Source organism: Dermacentor andersoni, chromosome 7, assembly GCF_023375885.2.
Source record: "Dermacentor andersoni chromosome 7, qqDerAnde1_hic_scaffold, whole genome shotgun sequence".
Lineage (NCBI taxonomy): Eukaryota > Metazoa > Arthropoda > Arachnida > Ixodida > Ixodidae > Dermacentor > Dermacentor andersoni.
The window spans coordinates 17,207,026-17,224,363 of NC_092820.1; the positions used below are offsets into that span (position 1 = coordinate 17,207,026).

General features: G+C 49.2%; 1 protein-coding gene and 1 non-coding gene across 4 annotated transcripts in view; one reads left to right on the forward strand and one right to left on the reverse strand.

Moving 5' to 3' along the window:
• Positions 1–17,338, reverse strand: part of MED17 (mediator complex subunit 17) — a 197,805-nt gene that overhangs the window by 87,367 nt on the left and 93,100 nt on the right. For all 3 annotated transcript variants that reach the window (XM_055073189.2, XM_050182348.3, XM_055073190.2), the window contains one exon: positions 8,407–8,663. In XM_055073189.2, coding sequence (XP_054929164.1) covers positions 8,407–8,663 — 257 coding nt within the window. The remainder of the gene's footprint in view (positions 1–8,406; positions 8,664–17,338) is intronic.
• On the forward strand, positions 16,849–16,923 carry TRNAS-GGA (transfer RNA serine (anticodon GGA)). The gene has a single exon. It is a non-coding gene; the product is annotated as a tRNA-Ser (tRNA).

Below are 17,338 nucleotides of genomic sequence, written 5' to 3' on the forward strand. Positions count from 1 at the left end.
AAGTTGTGAGAAAAAAAATTCCATCTTGACATGTCAAGCATGTGACCACTTCAACAAAAACTTTTTCAGAAGTGTACTGCTTTATAAAGGTGTATATTGCTTACTGCATACATTTCTCTTTCTGGCAAAAAAAAAATTATGCTGATAGCTGAAATAGGACAGAAGCTATTTTACCTGCAAAATTGGAAGTCTGTCAGAATTGTTGTTTTGAGAAATCAAGGAAAAACATTCTGCGACATCTTTATTGGGAACATACTAATAAAATCTCAAGCAAATTCACCAAGGGCATAATCTGGATGCATCCTATCTTTATGCCGCTTTTTGGCCAGCTTCCTTGCGCTCAAAGAGGCTTCTCGCTTCTTGCTGGAGTTAGCACTTCGATGACCGTCTTTCTCCTTTGCTCGCTGAGATGCAGTGCCAGGAATATTCCTGTGTAGCTGCTGTAGAATTGCAGTGGACGCAAGCAGATTCCCAGTGTTGAAGCGTAGGGCAGCTTCCCCAACAGCAGCTTGCATGGCAAAGAGAGAGATGCATGCTGCTCCTTTGAAACACTCCAAATCACTGAGTGGAGGCTCTCATTCGAATTATGTGTCTTGCCTCACTGGTATCTCTGGAGCAGGGTTTTTTCAGATAGCCGCGTATATACAGGCAGCATTGCTTCTGCCACATGTTCTGGCAAGTTGTAGTGGGGCCTAGGTTCAGGCTCTCCCTTTGCTCTCGCTGCATTGTGACGAACATTGTCAGAACATTGCTGAGAGCCCGTACTCTTTGGCGGGGTCCTTGAAAGTATCACCACTTTCTAGCCGCACCCAGGACACAGCACGAGTCCAAGGAACTCTTGTACGACGAATAAATCCACGATTGCAAATTCAGTTCCGCTGTTGTTGACGTCCTCTCTCGTGTCGACACCCAGCAGCTTGAACTTTCGTTCCATTGCAGACTGCGATGCCAGGCAGCGACGCCAGGCGGCGATCGCTGCGCACTCGCTTTCTTCACTTGCGAAGGAAACGGTGCCTGCATGATCTGTGCCAACACGCGTGGCGTGGGCAGACGAAGTGTTGATGCTAGACGTGCCGGTTTGCAGCTCGAAACTCGATCCGGTAGAATGTCCAGGCGGACCAGTAACCGGAAACTCCACGAGTATGACAGGCCTAACCGCCTTCCGTCGCGCATTCCACAGCCGCTCGACGCGTAGTAGCCTTGAGACAACGATCTTTTCCAGCCATCTGGGCAACGAAATGAGCACTTTATCAAACGTCGCGAAGCAAGCGGCTGAACAAACGTAGACAGTGGTGCGATGAAACCAGAGATAAACAAACGTAACGAAACGCGAGAGCGGTTGAGCGCGCGCCAAAGAGTGCCAGACCAATAGGAGCGAGGCGCGCGGCGGGGTGTGCACGCTTTGGCCAATCGGTGGCACGGACGCATCCTTCAGAAATGACGCGATAGTGTCGGTTTCCCTTCACCGACGCCATTTTTAACTGGCGCAAAATGCGCACAATGAAAACAGCTTCAAAATAAGTGCAAGATGGCGGCCACCGCGTTCGTAAATGGTGGCGGCGCGAAGTTTGAACATTTTTTACCAAATTTTGCAGATTTCGCGTTCACCCTGGCCCCCTTAAGCGCAATTTTTTATTATTCTTCAATAAAATTTAGCTTATAGATTTCGCGGAGGGATTCTTGAATGTATAAATGTAGCGAAAATGCACTTTTCCAAAAATAGACTTTTTTGTGATTTTCTGCCATTTCAAGACCCGCGTCCTTAAGTGGGTACGGCTTAACGAGGTTTTACTGTAATAAGCTTCGAATTTCGGAAAGGACCCTGGCAACGTGTTGCAGTGGACTTGTTTCACTTTATGAGCCAGTGATGGTTGATTACAGTCGAACGCACTTATAACGATACAAGTTTTAACAATAAGAAGCTGCTGCACAGTCAACTTTTGTATGTTTTCCATAGTGAAATAGCCTGCTTACTACAATGCCTCGATGCTGCATTATCGTTTATAACGATGAAGTCTGGCTCCTGGCTCTCCGAGCCGAAAGGTAGTGAAATGCGAAATCCTTCAAAAGAAAAAAAGAAAACGAGAAATTTGCTCCACTGCACGATAGAACGCTGCTTCAACAGCCGCCACGCGCTCATTTTCCAGCCATCTCTGTGTGCCTCTTTCCCGTCGCCCTTTCACCCCTCCGAATACGAATGGGCTGCACCCACAGCTCTAAGCCACCTCACCCTCTGAAACACGAATGGACCACGCCAACTGTGCTGCTCACCAATTGCTCGCATGTTGCTTGCTGGCTTCTCATTCAGTGCAGTTCTGCAAATGGCTTAATCGCTCGTGTTTGTCTTTGTTGGTTTCATCGAAATCGTTCCTGGCCCTGAGGTTTCTCAGCCTCGTTTTACCAACAGTTGGTTTGACTCGCCGCCGAAACAGAAGATGGCTCATGCGCCCGCTGATAATTGGCAATGCATGACTTTGCCAGTGAAAAGAAAGCGCACTGCTACAGATTTGGAAACTAGGTGCTTCTAACCAGTGAGGCGATTGTCGCAAACATGCTCGCATTGGATAGCAACGGCGACGACGGCAGCTATGACTTGGTAGGGCAGGCTGCCTCAACAATGTCATCACAGGAGGCCCGGCATTATTCAGTCCCTCGGGGACTTCGTTTTCTCAAGGAACCTTCTGCATCACTACGTGGAGGTCTTGGATGCCTTGGAGAAGGATATCAGCAAGCATCGCGTAAGGCATGCACGGCAGATGGACATAGGCTTTTCTCGTACAAGCCAGTGAAAAGTATGTGGCGAGATGCTTGTGGCAATCTCTCCTTAGCGTTTGTTCTGGATTTCTCAAGTTGACAGGCTGCCACGGCAGCCTTCTCGCAATATTTAAAAGGCCCCTTTTGGGGTCACCAAAGGGATGCCTCGGCGGTGCTCGCATATCGCTTGCCAGCAGTGACCCCTCTTTGCAGTTGTTATAGCAGTGCCATTATTTAACGCCAACAGCTGCGGCTTGTTACACACAAGTGCAGTGCCCAGGAAGATCAAATTCAATTAAAATACATAGACTTGTTCAGTTTTTCAAGCTGATTTCAAAAGTGCAATTATTTTTTTATAGGTCAAGTAATTATGGAGGTAATTAAAAGTACACTACTATTATTTGTGGAGACAATAGGTAAAATAACTCTCAACAGAAAGCTATAATTAATGCATGAGTGGACAGCTAAATGTTTAAGGAGTGAAATGCTGCAAGCAGTTTTCAAATCCAACAATAATTAGCAATTTAGCAGTTCATCAAATCCATTGTTTACACCATGGCTACTATGTCACAAGAACAAAAGGGGAACAAAAATTATAGTAAAATGAAAAACAAGAATCTGCTTGCAGCACTTCAAGCTTTATGCATTTAGCTTTATATACAAAAAAAATTACAGCTCTAGCTGTCCTAGATCTTGAGATATTGTTGCCACAAATAAGCCGCGTGAATGAAAAGCTCGTTTTGAGAAAATTGCAAAACATACACACAACGTCATTTATTCAAGGATATCATGAAATACCAGCCATAACAGGCTAGTATGCCCCTGGCAGATAGTCAGCTTGGGAACTGTTCCCTGTGTGGCGCTTTTTCAAGGCTCGATTCATGTTTTCGACAGATCCACGCTTTCAAGCTGAAGCCTTCATTCGCCGCTGATCTTTCTCATTCATGCAGTCATTGCTTACTCTGCTGGGGTTGAGGCTCAGCTCTTCGAGTATAGGCACCGACGCTCTGTAGTTGCCTGCATTAAACTTCAGCACTGCCTCTACCACAGCTGCCTCCACAGTGAAGAGAGAGGCATGGCGCTCCTTTGGTGCAAGAGACCAGATCACCGAGTGGAAGCTCTCGTTGTTTTGGGTCTTTCCCCGTTGGCACCTTTCAAGCAGTTTTTTATCACTCAAGCACTCGTATATGGGGAGTAAGGCCTGGCAAACATGAGGAGGCAAGTTGCGAGGATGTTTCGGTACAAGCTCGCACCTGACCTGTGCAGCATTTTGACGGCACCAGGAGTTGGGGCCTGTTGGGCAAAGTGCATGGTTTGCAACAGTGTCGTTGGAGGTGATGTGATGGTACGTAGCCATCACTGCCTTGTGCATGTCATCCACATCTCCTTTGTGCATTTTCAGCGCCCACCCGTAGTACGCGCTCAGCCTTGTGATAAGGTCTGCTGTCAGTCGACCCTTTACGCCAAGGCTCTGAAAGCCCGGTGCTTTGTGCTTCGTTACAAGGTTGCGCAAAGCTGTGCCCATGCGCTTTTGCACATGATTTACGCAATCCTCTTTGTCAATCTCTATGTATCCATACACCTTTTTCTCTCGCAAGGCAAGGTACGTGCGACTGTGCCCATCACTGAGCACAGTGGTGTAGCGAAGGTTGTGCCGTTCGAGAGACCTCCTGAAAAGAATAAGAGCGGCCTCCCCTTCCATTTCTCCTGACTTCTTGTCAGTGTTCTTCTGGCACTGTGACTGGTGACTGGACTTCCAATCTTCGAAGGAAGGATTATCTTCTTTGGGGCCCCGCTCGCATGCAGCGCAGAAATTGCTCAAGACAACATAGTCAATAACAAAACCAGTGAACAGTTCAATCACAGTGCCGACGCCGATGTGCAAGGAATGTCCGCGGGTCATACATGATCCATCGTACGACACCGCGATGTTTCTGGGATTGTTAAGGCACAATTCAGTGTAAAGATCGCGCACCGACCGCGCACACTCGCTTGTCAGGTTGCGGGCCGCGCGATCAGCTGCAGGTGTCAGCTTTCCCTTGACGTAGCTTTGCCATGTCTTCGTGTGGAGTCCGTGACGGCTTATGTTCATTATTGAGAACACATCATTAAGGGCTGTTTGGCGATTTCCAGTTGCCTGCATAGCGTGAGCGGCGAGAATGTTCACAGCAAACGGGTTCACTTTTTGTGCACCACGCACGCACGGCGAGCTCCAGTTCGACGACACCACACCGCAGTTCACCCACGTAAGAAGCAACTTGACAGCAAGTCCATATTCACGCTCCTCTCCGACTATATTTAAGCCCCCACTACATATGTTGCAATTGGCCACCGCAAGCATAGTGTTCACTGCATCTAAACTGACAACGGTAAACACAGTCCCGTCAACTGGGCGCGCCGCGGTATCGGTGCTATCACCTAGTAAATCTCGCTTCCTCTCCGTCGCGGGAGTTCATGAGAGGCGCTGCGGTTTTCTTGCGTTTTCCTTTTGCCCCCTTATATTTCTGCGGGCTGCAGAAACTTTATGTTGTTATGCACGCTAACTTCGGTACCTCCGGCAGGTGATGAGGGCGAAGGGCTTGTTAGGCCTAGGCCTACATCAGCATTATCAGCGATTGGATCGGTGTTAGCGTCGGCGGGCGCCACGATTTCGACGCTTTGCTGGGTTGCGGAGCATTTCTTGCAGTCCTCAATCAATGTACGTCGCACCTTTCTTCCACCAAACTTGTTCCTTGTGTGGAATTTTCTTCCCAAATGGGCCATCGCGCAGCAGACACTGATGTTAGGGTAATATGGTGGATGGCGCACAGCCGACTGAAGAGGGGAGCAGACGACGAGAAAGGAATTCCGCGAATCGTATGGTGCCCTTAATTAAGTCACGTGCATTCAACAACGAATAAGAGAGCGCGCTGGGACCCTTCTTTGGCGCGGTAACTGAAGGAATCCAATGGCTGCATAGAGCCTACGTTGGCGGGAAATTGAACAAAAAAGACCGCTCTTTGAAATGAGACCAAGATGTCCGCGCTACAATGCGTGAAACGGCAACTGCGTTTCGTAAGAGAAGTGCCGTTTTAGTATTAATTTCGGCTCAAATTTTGCTAGTATCAATGAAATGAAGTAATGCTGCGGCTAAAATACCGATCGAATAGTTTAGAAATTCGGTCTGGTTGTGTAAAAAGAGCTGTAGATTTCAAAAACACCATTTTCAAAAAGTCGGTTTTTTCGCTATTTTCTCTGTCCTTAAGACCCGCGTCCCAAGGGGAGACGCGGGTCTTAGGTACGGAAAAAATAGCGAAAAAAAAACTACTTTTTGAAAAACAATATTTTTGGGTTGTATATCTCAAACTACCTGTTCGGTAATTATCAGCACCTAATTCAACCGCAAAGTACAAAAAGATGCTACTTTTGAGGCCACTGCGGCCCACAAAACGCACGCAAATGCCGAAATAAAGCCAAACTTCATGCGCGCGCCATTCCCGGCCCATGCGGCCTGCCCGCACCATCTTAGTGTCGTTTTGACCGTGAATTCTTTGTCTCTGTTTTGCCGCCTTGCAAAATGGAATCGTCGGCACGGTTGAGGTGTTATTGGCGTTTTCCCGCGATGCGATGCGGAGCACTGATTGGCTGGAGCAGCACGTTCAAATCCCGCGGGCTAAAGCGCACCTGCCATTGGCTGCTGCGCGGGCGGCGGCGGCGGCTGCTCCCTTTGATGCCGCGCCCACCATGCTCACGTCATTGTTGCCCCTTGCTCCGTCTGCTTCAACAGACAGCTGCTTGCGAGCTGCTCATCGCCTTGCGCTATCTTCTAGATTATTTTCCCAGCTTTTTTTTTTTTTTCTTTTCGCTAGTTCTTTGCTGCATGCGATGCCGGCAACAAAGCCCAAGACAGTGCAGATGTTCGGTGCGCGGAAGCGCGATATGTGACTTGTACGAGCATCGAACTTCTGATCTTCCGCAGCGAGTGCCAACTACGTAGACGCTTTCATCGGCGGAACTGTGCTACCACCTGTTGCCAGTCGGAAATCCGACACATTGAGTGTGTCTGGAGCCACAAGAGCTAATTAGAAGCTCTGCAGAAAAAAAAAGAAAAAAACACGTGTTCAACTTTAAGGCCTGTTTTCTCGGAATGGAGTTTTTTCGATAGTAGTTGTGCTGGGGAAGGCGATATCTCGAGAACCGCTTTTCAGATTTGTGTGCCGTTTTTCTTATTCTCTTTCTGAATGACTTTGCCAGCGGGCAAGAGGCTTCTCTTTTTGAAAGCTAGTGCATTTAATTTATAATAAGCAATTCTTGATGAATGTGGTCATTACTGGCTACACCAAATTCAAAGTTGTGTTAAAATTTTTCGGAGGGAAAATTAAAGGAAAGGGCTCTGTAGCCCCCTGGGATATCTATCAAAGGATCATCACAGTGAATTTCAGCTCCCTAGAATGTCCTGGCATTTCTTCAGGCTCTTCCTCAGGCATATACATGAACCACCTACTAATACACACATCTTCGTGAAACTTTGCAGTTCCTCATAGTTCGGTGGTGTGAGTACCCTGAAAGTTACACTCGGATATCTTAAAAAATAAAAAAGTTCAGTCTCCAGGGTAGCCTCCCCCCTTAAAGAGTAGTTTCGTTTTAAAAGTAGGAAAGTCAAATCCCTGACTCAGCGGCCATTAAACATAATGAGTTTTTATCCGCATAAACCGTACCAGTTTATTGCGTACGTATCGGTTACCACGTAGTGCCCACTTTTCGTCACGCAAACACGGCAGTGCGTCGTCTCCATCGGGCGGCCTGGCAAAACAACAAGCCTCAGAGATCAGAACAACGGCCTCCAAGCGTACTGTGCGTTTGCGTGTGAAGCCACATCAACATCATTTCGGCACCGCGCCAGAGAGCACTGTGGCGTCGTGCATGCAAGGACTCGCGTCATGCCAAAGCTCAGATAAAAAAGACGCTGGGTGCTCAGCATAGAAGAAAAATTAGACATTGTTCGTGCTATCGAACTTGACATGAAGAAGTCTGCGTTGGCACGCGACATGAATGTACTGTTGACTACGGTGTGTGGCAGTTGGAATGTGAAGTTGTGCGGCAGTGCTGCTGCGACCGCGAAGAGGTGTCGACTACAAGGTTCGACTTTTCGCCATCGTTGCCTCTGTTGTTGCTGAAGTGTCGCCTAGCGACAGTGATACGGATAACGTGGAAAGTGACAGCACGGGTGATTCAGGCCCGACAGTGGCAGAAGCTGCGCATTACGTCAGCTTCATGAATGCAATCGTCGCGATGAGAACAGCACCCCACAATGAAAAGGTGCCCCGCGACTTCTGCAATGCTAGCGCTCCTGCACATGAAGAATATGCAACACCAACGAGGAATCTGCCATGCGAGTGTTAGCCGAGAAGAGGGGGCTGGCTCGTAGCTTCAGTAAGTTTGAGGCCGCTGTCATTGCTGCTAGACCGCCACGGCATCAAACGAAAATAAAACTTTTGTCGCGAAGTGAACAAATACTGCATGTTTTTTCCCCTTTCATCCCACTCTCTTTGAGCTCCGTTTTTGACAGGTAAGTGGGCGATCTCCCGCTATTTCGGCTAAACAGTACTACCATTTAGTAGGTGCTTTTTCCCGAGCTCCGGACAAGTACAGTTTAACGAGGTTTCACCGTACCTGCAGTGTTCGATGGCAGAGACCGATGCACAGCTGGACACCGGGGAACAAGGCAGTGGTTATCTGGTTGCCAACCACCAGGTTGGGGATGGACGGCTGCAGCTGGACTGCCTCTCGCGCCAGCTGAGCAAAGAGCTCCCTGCAGAAGAGCACATTCTGCGCAGCCTCCAGACGCTGCTGCCAGTGGGTCTCGGGGCTGGAAAAGGCGTTCTGTGGCAGGTTGATGCTCAGCTGACCACTCGCAATCGTCTCCATGTCTGCACGGGAGGTCACGCACAACCCAGCTCACCACTCGTTCATCTTTTTGCATAGGCATCAGACAACAGGTGAATCTCTTGGTTTGTTTTTTGCCATCAAAGCTCTCTAAACAAAGCATATGACAAAAATTGGCAATCTTTAAAACAGAATCTCGAGGGACCAGGGAAATAAGTTCCATTTACCGCGAGTTCCATTTACTGAGAGCCTGACCTCAAGGCTATGTAAGATGCTCTTTTGAAAGGAGCAGGCACTCAATTGCCAACAGATAACATGGGTAGCACAACTGATTAAAAAGCTTCTTACACAGTTTCCATCTGCATGCAGCCACTGGCCAGAACTAGCAGGACGTCGTCTCTTTTGCACACACCTAGGCATTTCACGCGTTAGCACCTCGGACTCGCAATATTGCGTGTCGACTCTATTATGATATTGTCACGATAGCTTGTAACAATATCTATCATACACCCCCTCCCCCCCTCCCTTCATAAAAAGAACCTCACCGTGAGCTCTGTTCACTAGGCCCCTTGGGCGGCACATCTGGCTGCAAAAGTGATCGAGGCATCATACAGAAGTACAATTCTGGAAAGCACCTAGCAGCTGCATATCTATCACTGGCTCTCTGATCCTAAGTTCCACAGCCATTGTCAGGTGAAGATGACTTGGAAGGCTACTTACACTCAGAGCCTTCATTCAGTAACATGGTCAATTCTACCAAATGAAAAAAAGCCACACAGCCACACATTTAGTATGGTTATTCTTACAAAACATTGAGCTTCAAAACGGTCCCCTTTGTATTGCTGTAGATTCACTTCAGCAAAAGCTACATTTGTTTGAAACTTCAAATGCGTTTATTTCAGTTCAACGTTTTTGCCCACCGTACTCAGCCTTACAGGTGTTTTTTCTAGGTTGTTTTTGGCAAAAAATGACAAGGGTGGTATCATCTTATTCGCATAGAAATGATCTGGGGGGTGATGCTATTTTTATTACTCTTGAACCGTCATGAAAATTACATTTAGGTATAGTACAAGCTGCTAATTACAAAAAAATTTTCATAATAAATGCAAGATAGTGCTTGTCTCGTGTCTCCTTTCTTCGTGTGTTGTTTTATTCAGCGCCGTCTTTGTAATCATGCTTAACCAACTAACCCACCAGCACATGCTCAGTGAAATGCAAGATTGTTTATTTGTCCATAAAATGCTCCCAAATGAATAAAGATAGCATCACCTCCTACAGTAGGTCTTCAGCAATGGTGTCATGCGTTTAGTTTTTGGTTTAGCAAGACGGAATCGTCAAAAAGCCCCGTAATGAGTTTGAAATTAAGTTCACTTCAGACCTCAATATTTTTTTTAACCGCTACAGCTATCAAAAATCTAATTACAGACTTGAAATCAGCAAGAAAAATTACTCTAGACAGTGGAGTTTATTAATGATTCACCCAAAAATAAGAAAAAGAAATTTTAGGACCCACGTGCCCCCTTAAAAAATAAAGTAGTTACCACAGAAAAAAATTTTTTAATTGCCATTTTAGTGGAGCGACCACTCTCGAAGTCATCTTGGCCTCCAACGTGAGCGCATTGCACAGGTGTTTCTGTGCCATATCACGTTACGGGGTGACGCGGCATTCAATAACTTTATTTCTTCGTGGATTTTTATGAAAATTGGCAGACTTATCAGCAACGTTTCTGTGATACTACCGTATAAATTTCATACAGATATTTTTAGAACTTCTTTATGTATAATATTTTTAGCCTTCTGGCCTTGTTCCAAGCCAGAATCAATTAAAAATATGATAGAACACTTGTGCAAAGCACTATGCATTCTAAGATGAATGGTTGAGGTCACGACATTCTTAGATTTCTTTATTTGCAATGAAATTTTTTTTTAATTCTCATTTTTTAAGAGGTGACTGTACCACAGACGTTTAGGCTGTGAGCAAGTAGCCGAATCAATTGTAGTAAAGTCAAACTGCAAAAGCAAGAGTGTCATGCCCTGGACAGTACATCCAGGATTACAGGGAAAAAGACAGAACCAAAATAGACCTTGTGGTCACGAAGAAATCAGTGGTACAAGCAAAGCAGGAAGCAAGAAAAGTTATTTTGAGAGAAAGGCTTTCAAAGTTGTACCTTAGATTTTACATTAACAAAAAGCACAGGGGTTGTCTTTTGTGTCCTTTTCAGTGCGCGGCTTCTTGAGTGCCCTGCCTTTGGTTTGATGTGCCTTGCTCGACTTTTTTTTCCACAGGACATCCTTTTCCGCTGCTCTGCGAAGAGCATGTTGTGCCAGTAGCAGTCCAAGTGTTGCACAATACTCAGCATACGCACGGCGGGCCCCAGCATTGTATTTGCAGACTGCCTCATGGCCAGCTGTCTCTGTCGCAACCAACGATGCCTTTTTATCTTTTGGCAGCAGCGACCATATGACCGAATGAAGGCTTTCGACAGTGTCTGACTTTTTTTTTTTTTTTAACCTAGGCAACGGCTGAGGAGCTGCATGTCAGAAAGGCGTTGGTACACGTGCAACAGTGCATCAGCAATGCGCTTTCCAAGCCGGTACTTGTGAGGAGGTGGAGGCTTCTTCTCTGCTTCTGCAGCCTGATGTTGGCACCAACTTTGGGGCCTGTTACGTTTCGCCTACAACGCGCGGTAATGCCGGCGCGGATGCAACGGACGCCGGGGCTTTGTTCAAAGCGGCGGACATTTTGGCCCGTCCGACGCCGCCGCGACGCCTACCCGCCAAGCGTGTCCAGGCGTGTTTCAGTGCCACGTGTCTTCGTGTGTGCGTGTGTGTGTGTGTGCCCTCGCTTGTCAAAGCGCGGCAGCCGGGGAGCGGAGTTCCCCGAAGGAGGGGCCTGGAGGTCTCTCGGCTCAACCGCTCGCGCCGTCGTGGGCCCCTGCTGCGCCGTCCCGTGACCTTCATCCCGTGACCTTCCCTCCTTCCCTTTTGGACCGCGACGCCGAGGGTATAAGAGCAGCTGCCCCCGGACGCCAGAGAGAGGCTCCGATTTGTACTGTTGAGTTACGTGCTCTCCCGTCTCTCCACTCCGGTCGACCTGACCGGCCGCTCTTTTGCTATGTTAGAATAAACAAGTTGTTCTGTTACCAGTCTTCTCATGCTTTGCCGGGACCTTCGGATGCTTCCAGTGCCCCAGGCCGCCAGGCCAACGCTACCCTTGGGGCTTGCGACCCATTGGCAATAACGGGCGTCAGCACCGAGACCCCAACAACTCGGGCCAGCGGTACGATTACAACATCTGGTTGCCAGCGGTGAGATCGCGACAACGGAGGCCAGCAGCGAAGAGATGCGGTTGACTGTATGCTGAGCAGCTCAACGACCATCCGGGAGCAGCGCAACGAGCCCTGTGTGATGACTGGTTGCCTGCAGCGGAACGACTGCGCGGAATTCTTGGCTGCGAGGTTTGGTGAGTGCGGGACTTTCTTCTTCTGAGTTTTGCCAGGCTTTTGTTAGTGTCAGAAACAGAGCTGGTAATTGTGGTTGTCGTTGCTACCGGGTTAGTTTGCGGCAAGACAATAGTAGGCAGTAGAGAAAGCAGCATTCAGAGCAGCCATGGATTTGAAGTCGTTGCGCAAACCGAAATTGCTGGAGCTTGCAAGAGAGTTGGGTCTGGATGTCTCAGACAAACTCAGAAAACCAGAACTGCTAAGGGCTATTCTTGAGTTAGAAGCTGAGGATGACGAGCTGTCGGAATGCCTTGAGACCATTGAGGAGAGGGAGACGGCAAAAAGACAAGAGCAGGAACGTAAAGAACAGATAGAACGAGAGCAACAAGAGAAAGAAAGAGAGCGCGACCGTCAACACGCTTTGGAAATGAAGCGTCTCGAGTTAGAGATGGAACGCGCTCGTAATGGAAGTCAGGCACACGGTGCAGGAGAACGAGTATTGTTCAAAATGACTGACCTGATGCGGCCGTTTAAGCTTGGAGAGGACATTGGTTTGTTCCTGGTTAACTTTGAGCGAACGTGCGAGAAGCAGGGGTTCTCTCGGGAAACGTGGCCACAGCGCTTGCTCACTTTGCTACCCGGCGAGGCGGCCGACGTAGTCGCTCGCTTGGAGAGAGAGGAGGCAGAGGATTTCGACAAAGTGAAATCGAGTCTGCTAAAAAAGTACCGGCTGTCAGCGGAGGCGTTCCGTCGGAAGTTTCGGGAAAATGAGAAAGGCAGAAGTGAGTCATATACAGAGTTTGCGTACAGGCTTATGTCAAACATGCAGGAGTGGCTCAAAGAAGAGAAAGCGTTTGGTGACCACGAGAAAGTTCTGCAGTGTTTCGGGCTAGAACAGTTTTATAGTCGGTTACCTGAGAACGTGCGGTACTGGGTCTTGGATAGGCCAGACGTTAGTACGGTGGCTAGAGCCGCTGAGTTAGCCGAGGAGTTTGTGACGCGTCGGGCTCGTGGAGCTAAGGACGGTCAAAAGGGTGAATTTGGCTCCAAGTTTGAGAGGCCAAAGTTCACGCCCATGAGAGCAAAGGGGGACACACGTAGTTCGGATGCGAGTGAAAGCAGTCCGACCGAACGTAAGGAGACGGCGGCAACCGAAGCCGAACGCAGAAAGCGGTTCGAGATGAGGCAAGCGCGCGTTTGTTATACGTGCCAGAAGCCGGGTCACTTTTCGGCGCAGTGTCCAGAAACAAAAACACAAGTCGTGTTTTTGTCTATATGCAGCACTGACGAGAACATGAAGCTTCTCGAGCCTTACATGCGAGACCTCCTCGTGAACGGGAAAGAGTGCCGAGTGCTTCGCGATTCCGCAGCTACAATGGATGTAGTTCACCCCTCTTACGTAGAACCCGATATGTTCACGGGCGAGTGCGCATGGATCAAGCAAGCAGTGGAAGCTCATAGCGTGTGTCTGCCGGTAGCAAAAGTGCTTATTGAAGGACCTTTCGGAGCACTTGAGACGGAGGCCGCAGTGTCATCTATGCTGCCCCCCCAGTACCCGTACCTATTTTCGAACAGGTCCGATCACCTCCTGCGCGAGAAGGGGCTTTTGTTTGGTGAGGCTAGCGTTCAGGCCTTAACCAGATCGAAGGTTCGGGAGCTCGCTGCAAAGGCGGTAGTTGCGGGGCCGACGTTGTTGAACGATGAGAAAGGGTCAGAGGCGCAGCAAGCTAGTATTCAGAGCACGCCCGAACGGGATAAAATTGAGCCTGTAGCGTTAAAGGCACCAGATACTGGAGAGGAAATTCCCGATGCGGGAAAGTTAGAAGAGCTTCCGGTCGAGCTTCCGGGACTAGGCTCAGTGACAAACAGGAAAGACACCGATCAAGTCATTAGTGACTTAATAAGTAAAGCATCGCTGTCGCCTGAGCAGAAAACCGAACTACACCAGCTCTTACAAGAGTTTCAAGGTCTGTTCTCTGAGAGGCCTGGTAGGACTTCTGTCCTTACTCATGACATAGAACTTACCTCCCCAGAGCCAGTACGATCCAAGGCGTACCGGGTGTCACCCCGCCAGAGCGATATTATGGAGGCTGAGGTAAAGAAAATGCTACAGCTCGGTGTTATTGAAGCGGGTGAGAGTGATTATACCTCCCCTTTGATTTTAGTTGAGGTACCGGGCAAGGAACCTCGTCCTTGCGTCGACTACCGCAGGCTTAATTCCATCACTAAGGATCAAATTTATCCGATCCCTAACATCGAGGAGCGCCTTGAGAGAGTGAGTAGCGCTCAGTTTATTTCCACCCTAGATCTTGTCAGGGGTTATTGGCAGGTTCCACTTACAGAAGAGGCTAGTAGGTATGCGGCGTTCATTTCACCAATGGGGACATTCCGTCCTAAAGTTTTGAGTTTTGGTTTGAAGAACGCGCCATACTGCTTTTCAAGCCTCATGGATAAAGTGTTGCGGGGACAGCAAGAATTCGCTTTACCGTATCTAGACGACGTAGCGATATTCTCCGCATCCTGGCCTGAACATATGGCGCACTTGCGGGCAGTGCTAACCCGCCTGCGCGATGCGGGCTTGACAGTCAAGGCTCCCAAGTGCCAGTTAGCACAGGCCGAGGTTGTCTACCTCGGACACGTGATTGGTCGGGGTCGTCGCCGCCCCTCTGAAATAAAGGTGGCCGCTGTGCGAGACTTCCCGCAACCGCGCACGAAGACCGATATTCGGTCGTTCTTAGGTGTCGCCGGCTACTATCAGAGGTACATCCCCAGGTACTCTGATATCGCGGCTCCCTTGACGGATGCTCTAAGAAAGACAGAGCCGCAAACAGTCGTCTGGGATGAGACGAAGGAAAGAGCTTTTAGCGCCCTAAAGAGCGCCCTAACAAGCCAACCTGTGCTACGATCGCCCGACTACACAAAAGGGTTCGTTGTTCAGTGTGATGCTAGTGAGCGAGGCATGGGCGTTGTACTGTGCCAACGGGAAAATGGAGAAGTAGAACACCCCGTCCTGTATGCTAGTCGTAAGCTGACGAGTCGTGAGCAGGCGTATAGCGCCACCGAGAAAGAGTGTGCGTGTATCGTGTGGGCCGTTCAGAAATTGTCATGTTACCTAGCTGGCTCGAGGTTTATCATTGAAACGGATCACTGCCCTCTCCAATGGCTGCAGACCATCTCTCCCAAAAATGGCCGCCTCCTGCGCTGGAGCCTCGCTTTGCAACAATATTCCTTTGAGGTGCGTTACAAAAAGGGGAGTCTCAACGGTAACGCCGATGGCTTAAGTCGAAGCCCCTAACGTGGAAATCAGCCTCAAAATTGCTTGTTACTGATGTTTTTCTTCCTGAGGCAGGATTTTTTTTTAACTTATTGCTTTTGTGTAGTGTTTCAAAGTGATGATGTGCTTTTTAGTGCAATTTTTCCGATTTATGGACGCGTTCTGAGTGCTGCTAAACTACTGTAAGGAACTAGGCAGCAGTATAAAAGGGGAAAGAGCCTGGCAGGGCTTAGTGAGGGTTGTGCCGTGCTTGCTGACTGAGCGGTTGACTTTCAGGCGTGGTTCTAACGCTTGCCGGAAACGAGAACAAAAATGTCACCTCTCCCGAAGTCACTTTGCAGTGTCCTGTGTGCACCTGAACGTGAGAACGAGGCCTTCTCTGTGCGCTGCGCTCAAGAAACGCCCAGGGACGCCCAACTTCGGTTATGAGCATCATCGAGCGACATCCCTCCGGACAGCGGATGCAGTCCCCTGACCATCGGGATCTCCTTCCCCCGGCGGGGCGGTCTGTTACGTTTCGCCTACAACGCGCGGTAATGCCGGCGCGGATGCAACGGACGCCGGGGCTTTGTTCAAAGCGGCGGACATTTTGGCCCGTCCGACGCCGCCGCGACGCCTACCCGCCAAGCGTGTCCAGGCGTGTTTCAGTGCCACGTGTCTTCGTGTGTGCATGTGTGTGTGTGTGCCCTCGCTTGTCAAAGCGCGGCAGCCGGGGAGCGGAGTTCCCCGAAGGAGGGGCCTGGAGGTCTCTCGGCTCAACCGCTCGCGCCGTCGTGGGCCCCTGCTGCGCCGTCCCGTGACCTTCATCCCGTGACCTTCCCTCCTTCCCTTTTGGACCGCGACGCCGAGGGTATAAGAGCAGCTGCCCCCGGACGCCAGAGAGAGGCTCCGATTTGTACTGTTGAGTTACGTGCTCTCCCGTCTCTCCACTCCGGTCGACCTGACCGGCCGCTCTTTTGCTATGTTAGAATAAACAAGTTGTTCTGTTACCAGTCTTCTCATGCTTTGCCGGGACCTTCGGATGCTTCCAGTGCCCCAGGCCGCCAGGCCAACGCTACCCTTGGGGCTTGCGACCCATTGGCAATAACGGGCGTCAGCACCGAGACCCCAACAACTCGGGCCAGCGGTACGATTACAACAGGCCCCTACGGGCAAAGGTCATGTTGGAGGTCTTCATAGTCAGATGTTATATGATAATATGCTGCCATCACGGGCTTTTGCATGTCTTGAACACTGTCGTTGTCACGCAGAGCCATGCCATAGTAATTTGTCAGATTATTTATTAAATCTTGAGTGAGGCCACCTTTCCCTCCAACAGGTTCCCCTTTGACGTAATAGTTCTGCGGAAACCCGCAAGGTGGAGAGGAGTAACCAATACAGGGAAAATCAGACATCCACCCGTTCGTAGCAATTGCTACAACAGCAATTACGTCAGAAGAGAACTATTACGTCAATCTCTTGCCTTGCTTCGTGTTGTCGAGAAATTCGACTTCGCCCTCCCATCTGCTAGCCGCCTGGTTAGCTCAGATGGTAGAGCGGCTGCCCCGGAAAGGCAGTGGTCCCGGGTTCGAGTCCCGGACCAGGACGAATTTTTCTTCAACTAGGAAGCTTTTCTTTCGAGGAACCCGTATGGGTTTCCTTTGTAGCAATTGCTACGAACGGGTGGATGCCTGATTTTCCCTTTATAGGTTCCCCTTTCTTGCCCTTTGTGATCAGAGCATGCAGAGCCGTCCCCATCCTTTTCTTGACATGATTAATGCAGTCCTCCTTTGTAAATGAAATAAATCCATAAGTCTTGTCGTGACAGAGTGTTACAAAGGTTCTACTGTCCCCACCACAAACAATGTTTGTATATCGCACACCATGTTTGCTAAGGGACCTCCTGAATAGAGTCAATGCTGCTTCAACCTCCATTCTGCCAGAGTTCGCATCTGTGTTTTTTTGGCAGACATGTGATGCTTTCCAATCATCATAGCCCTTATCCCCTTCTTTGGGGCCAAGC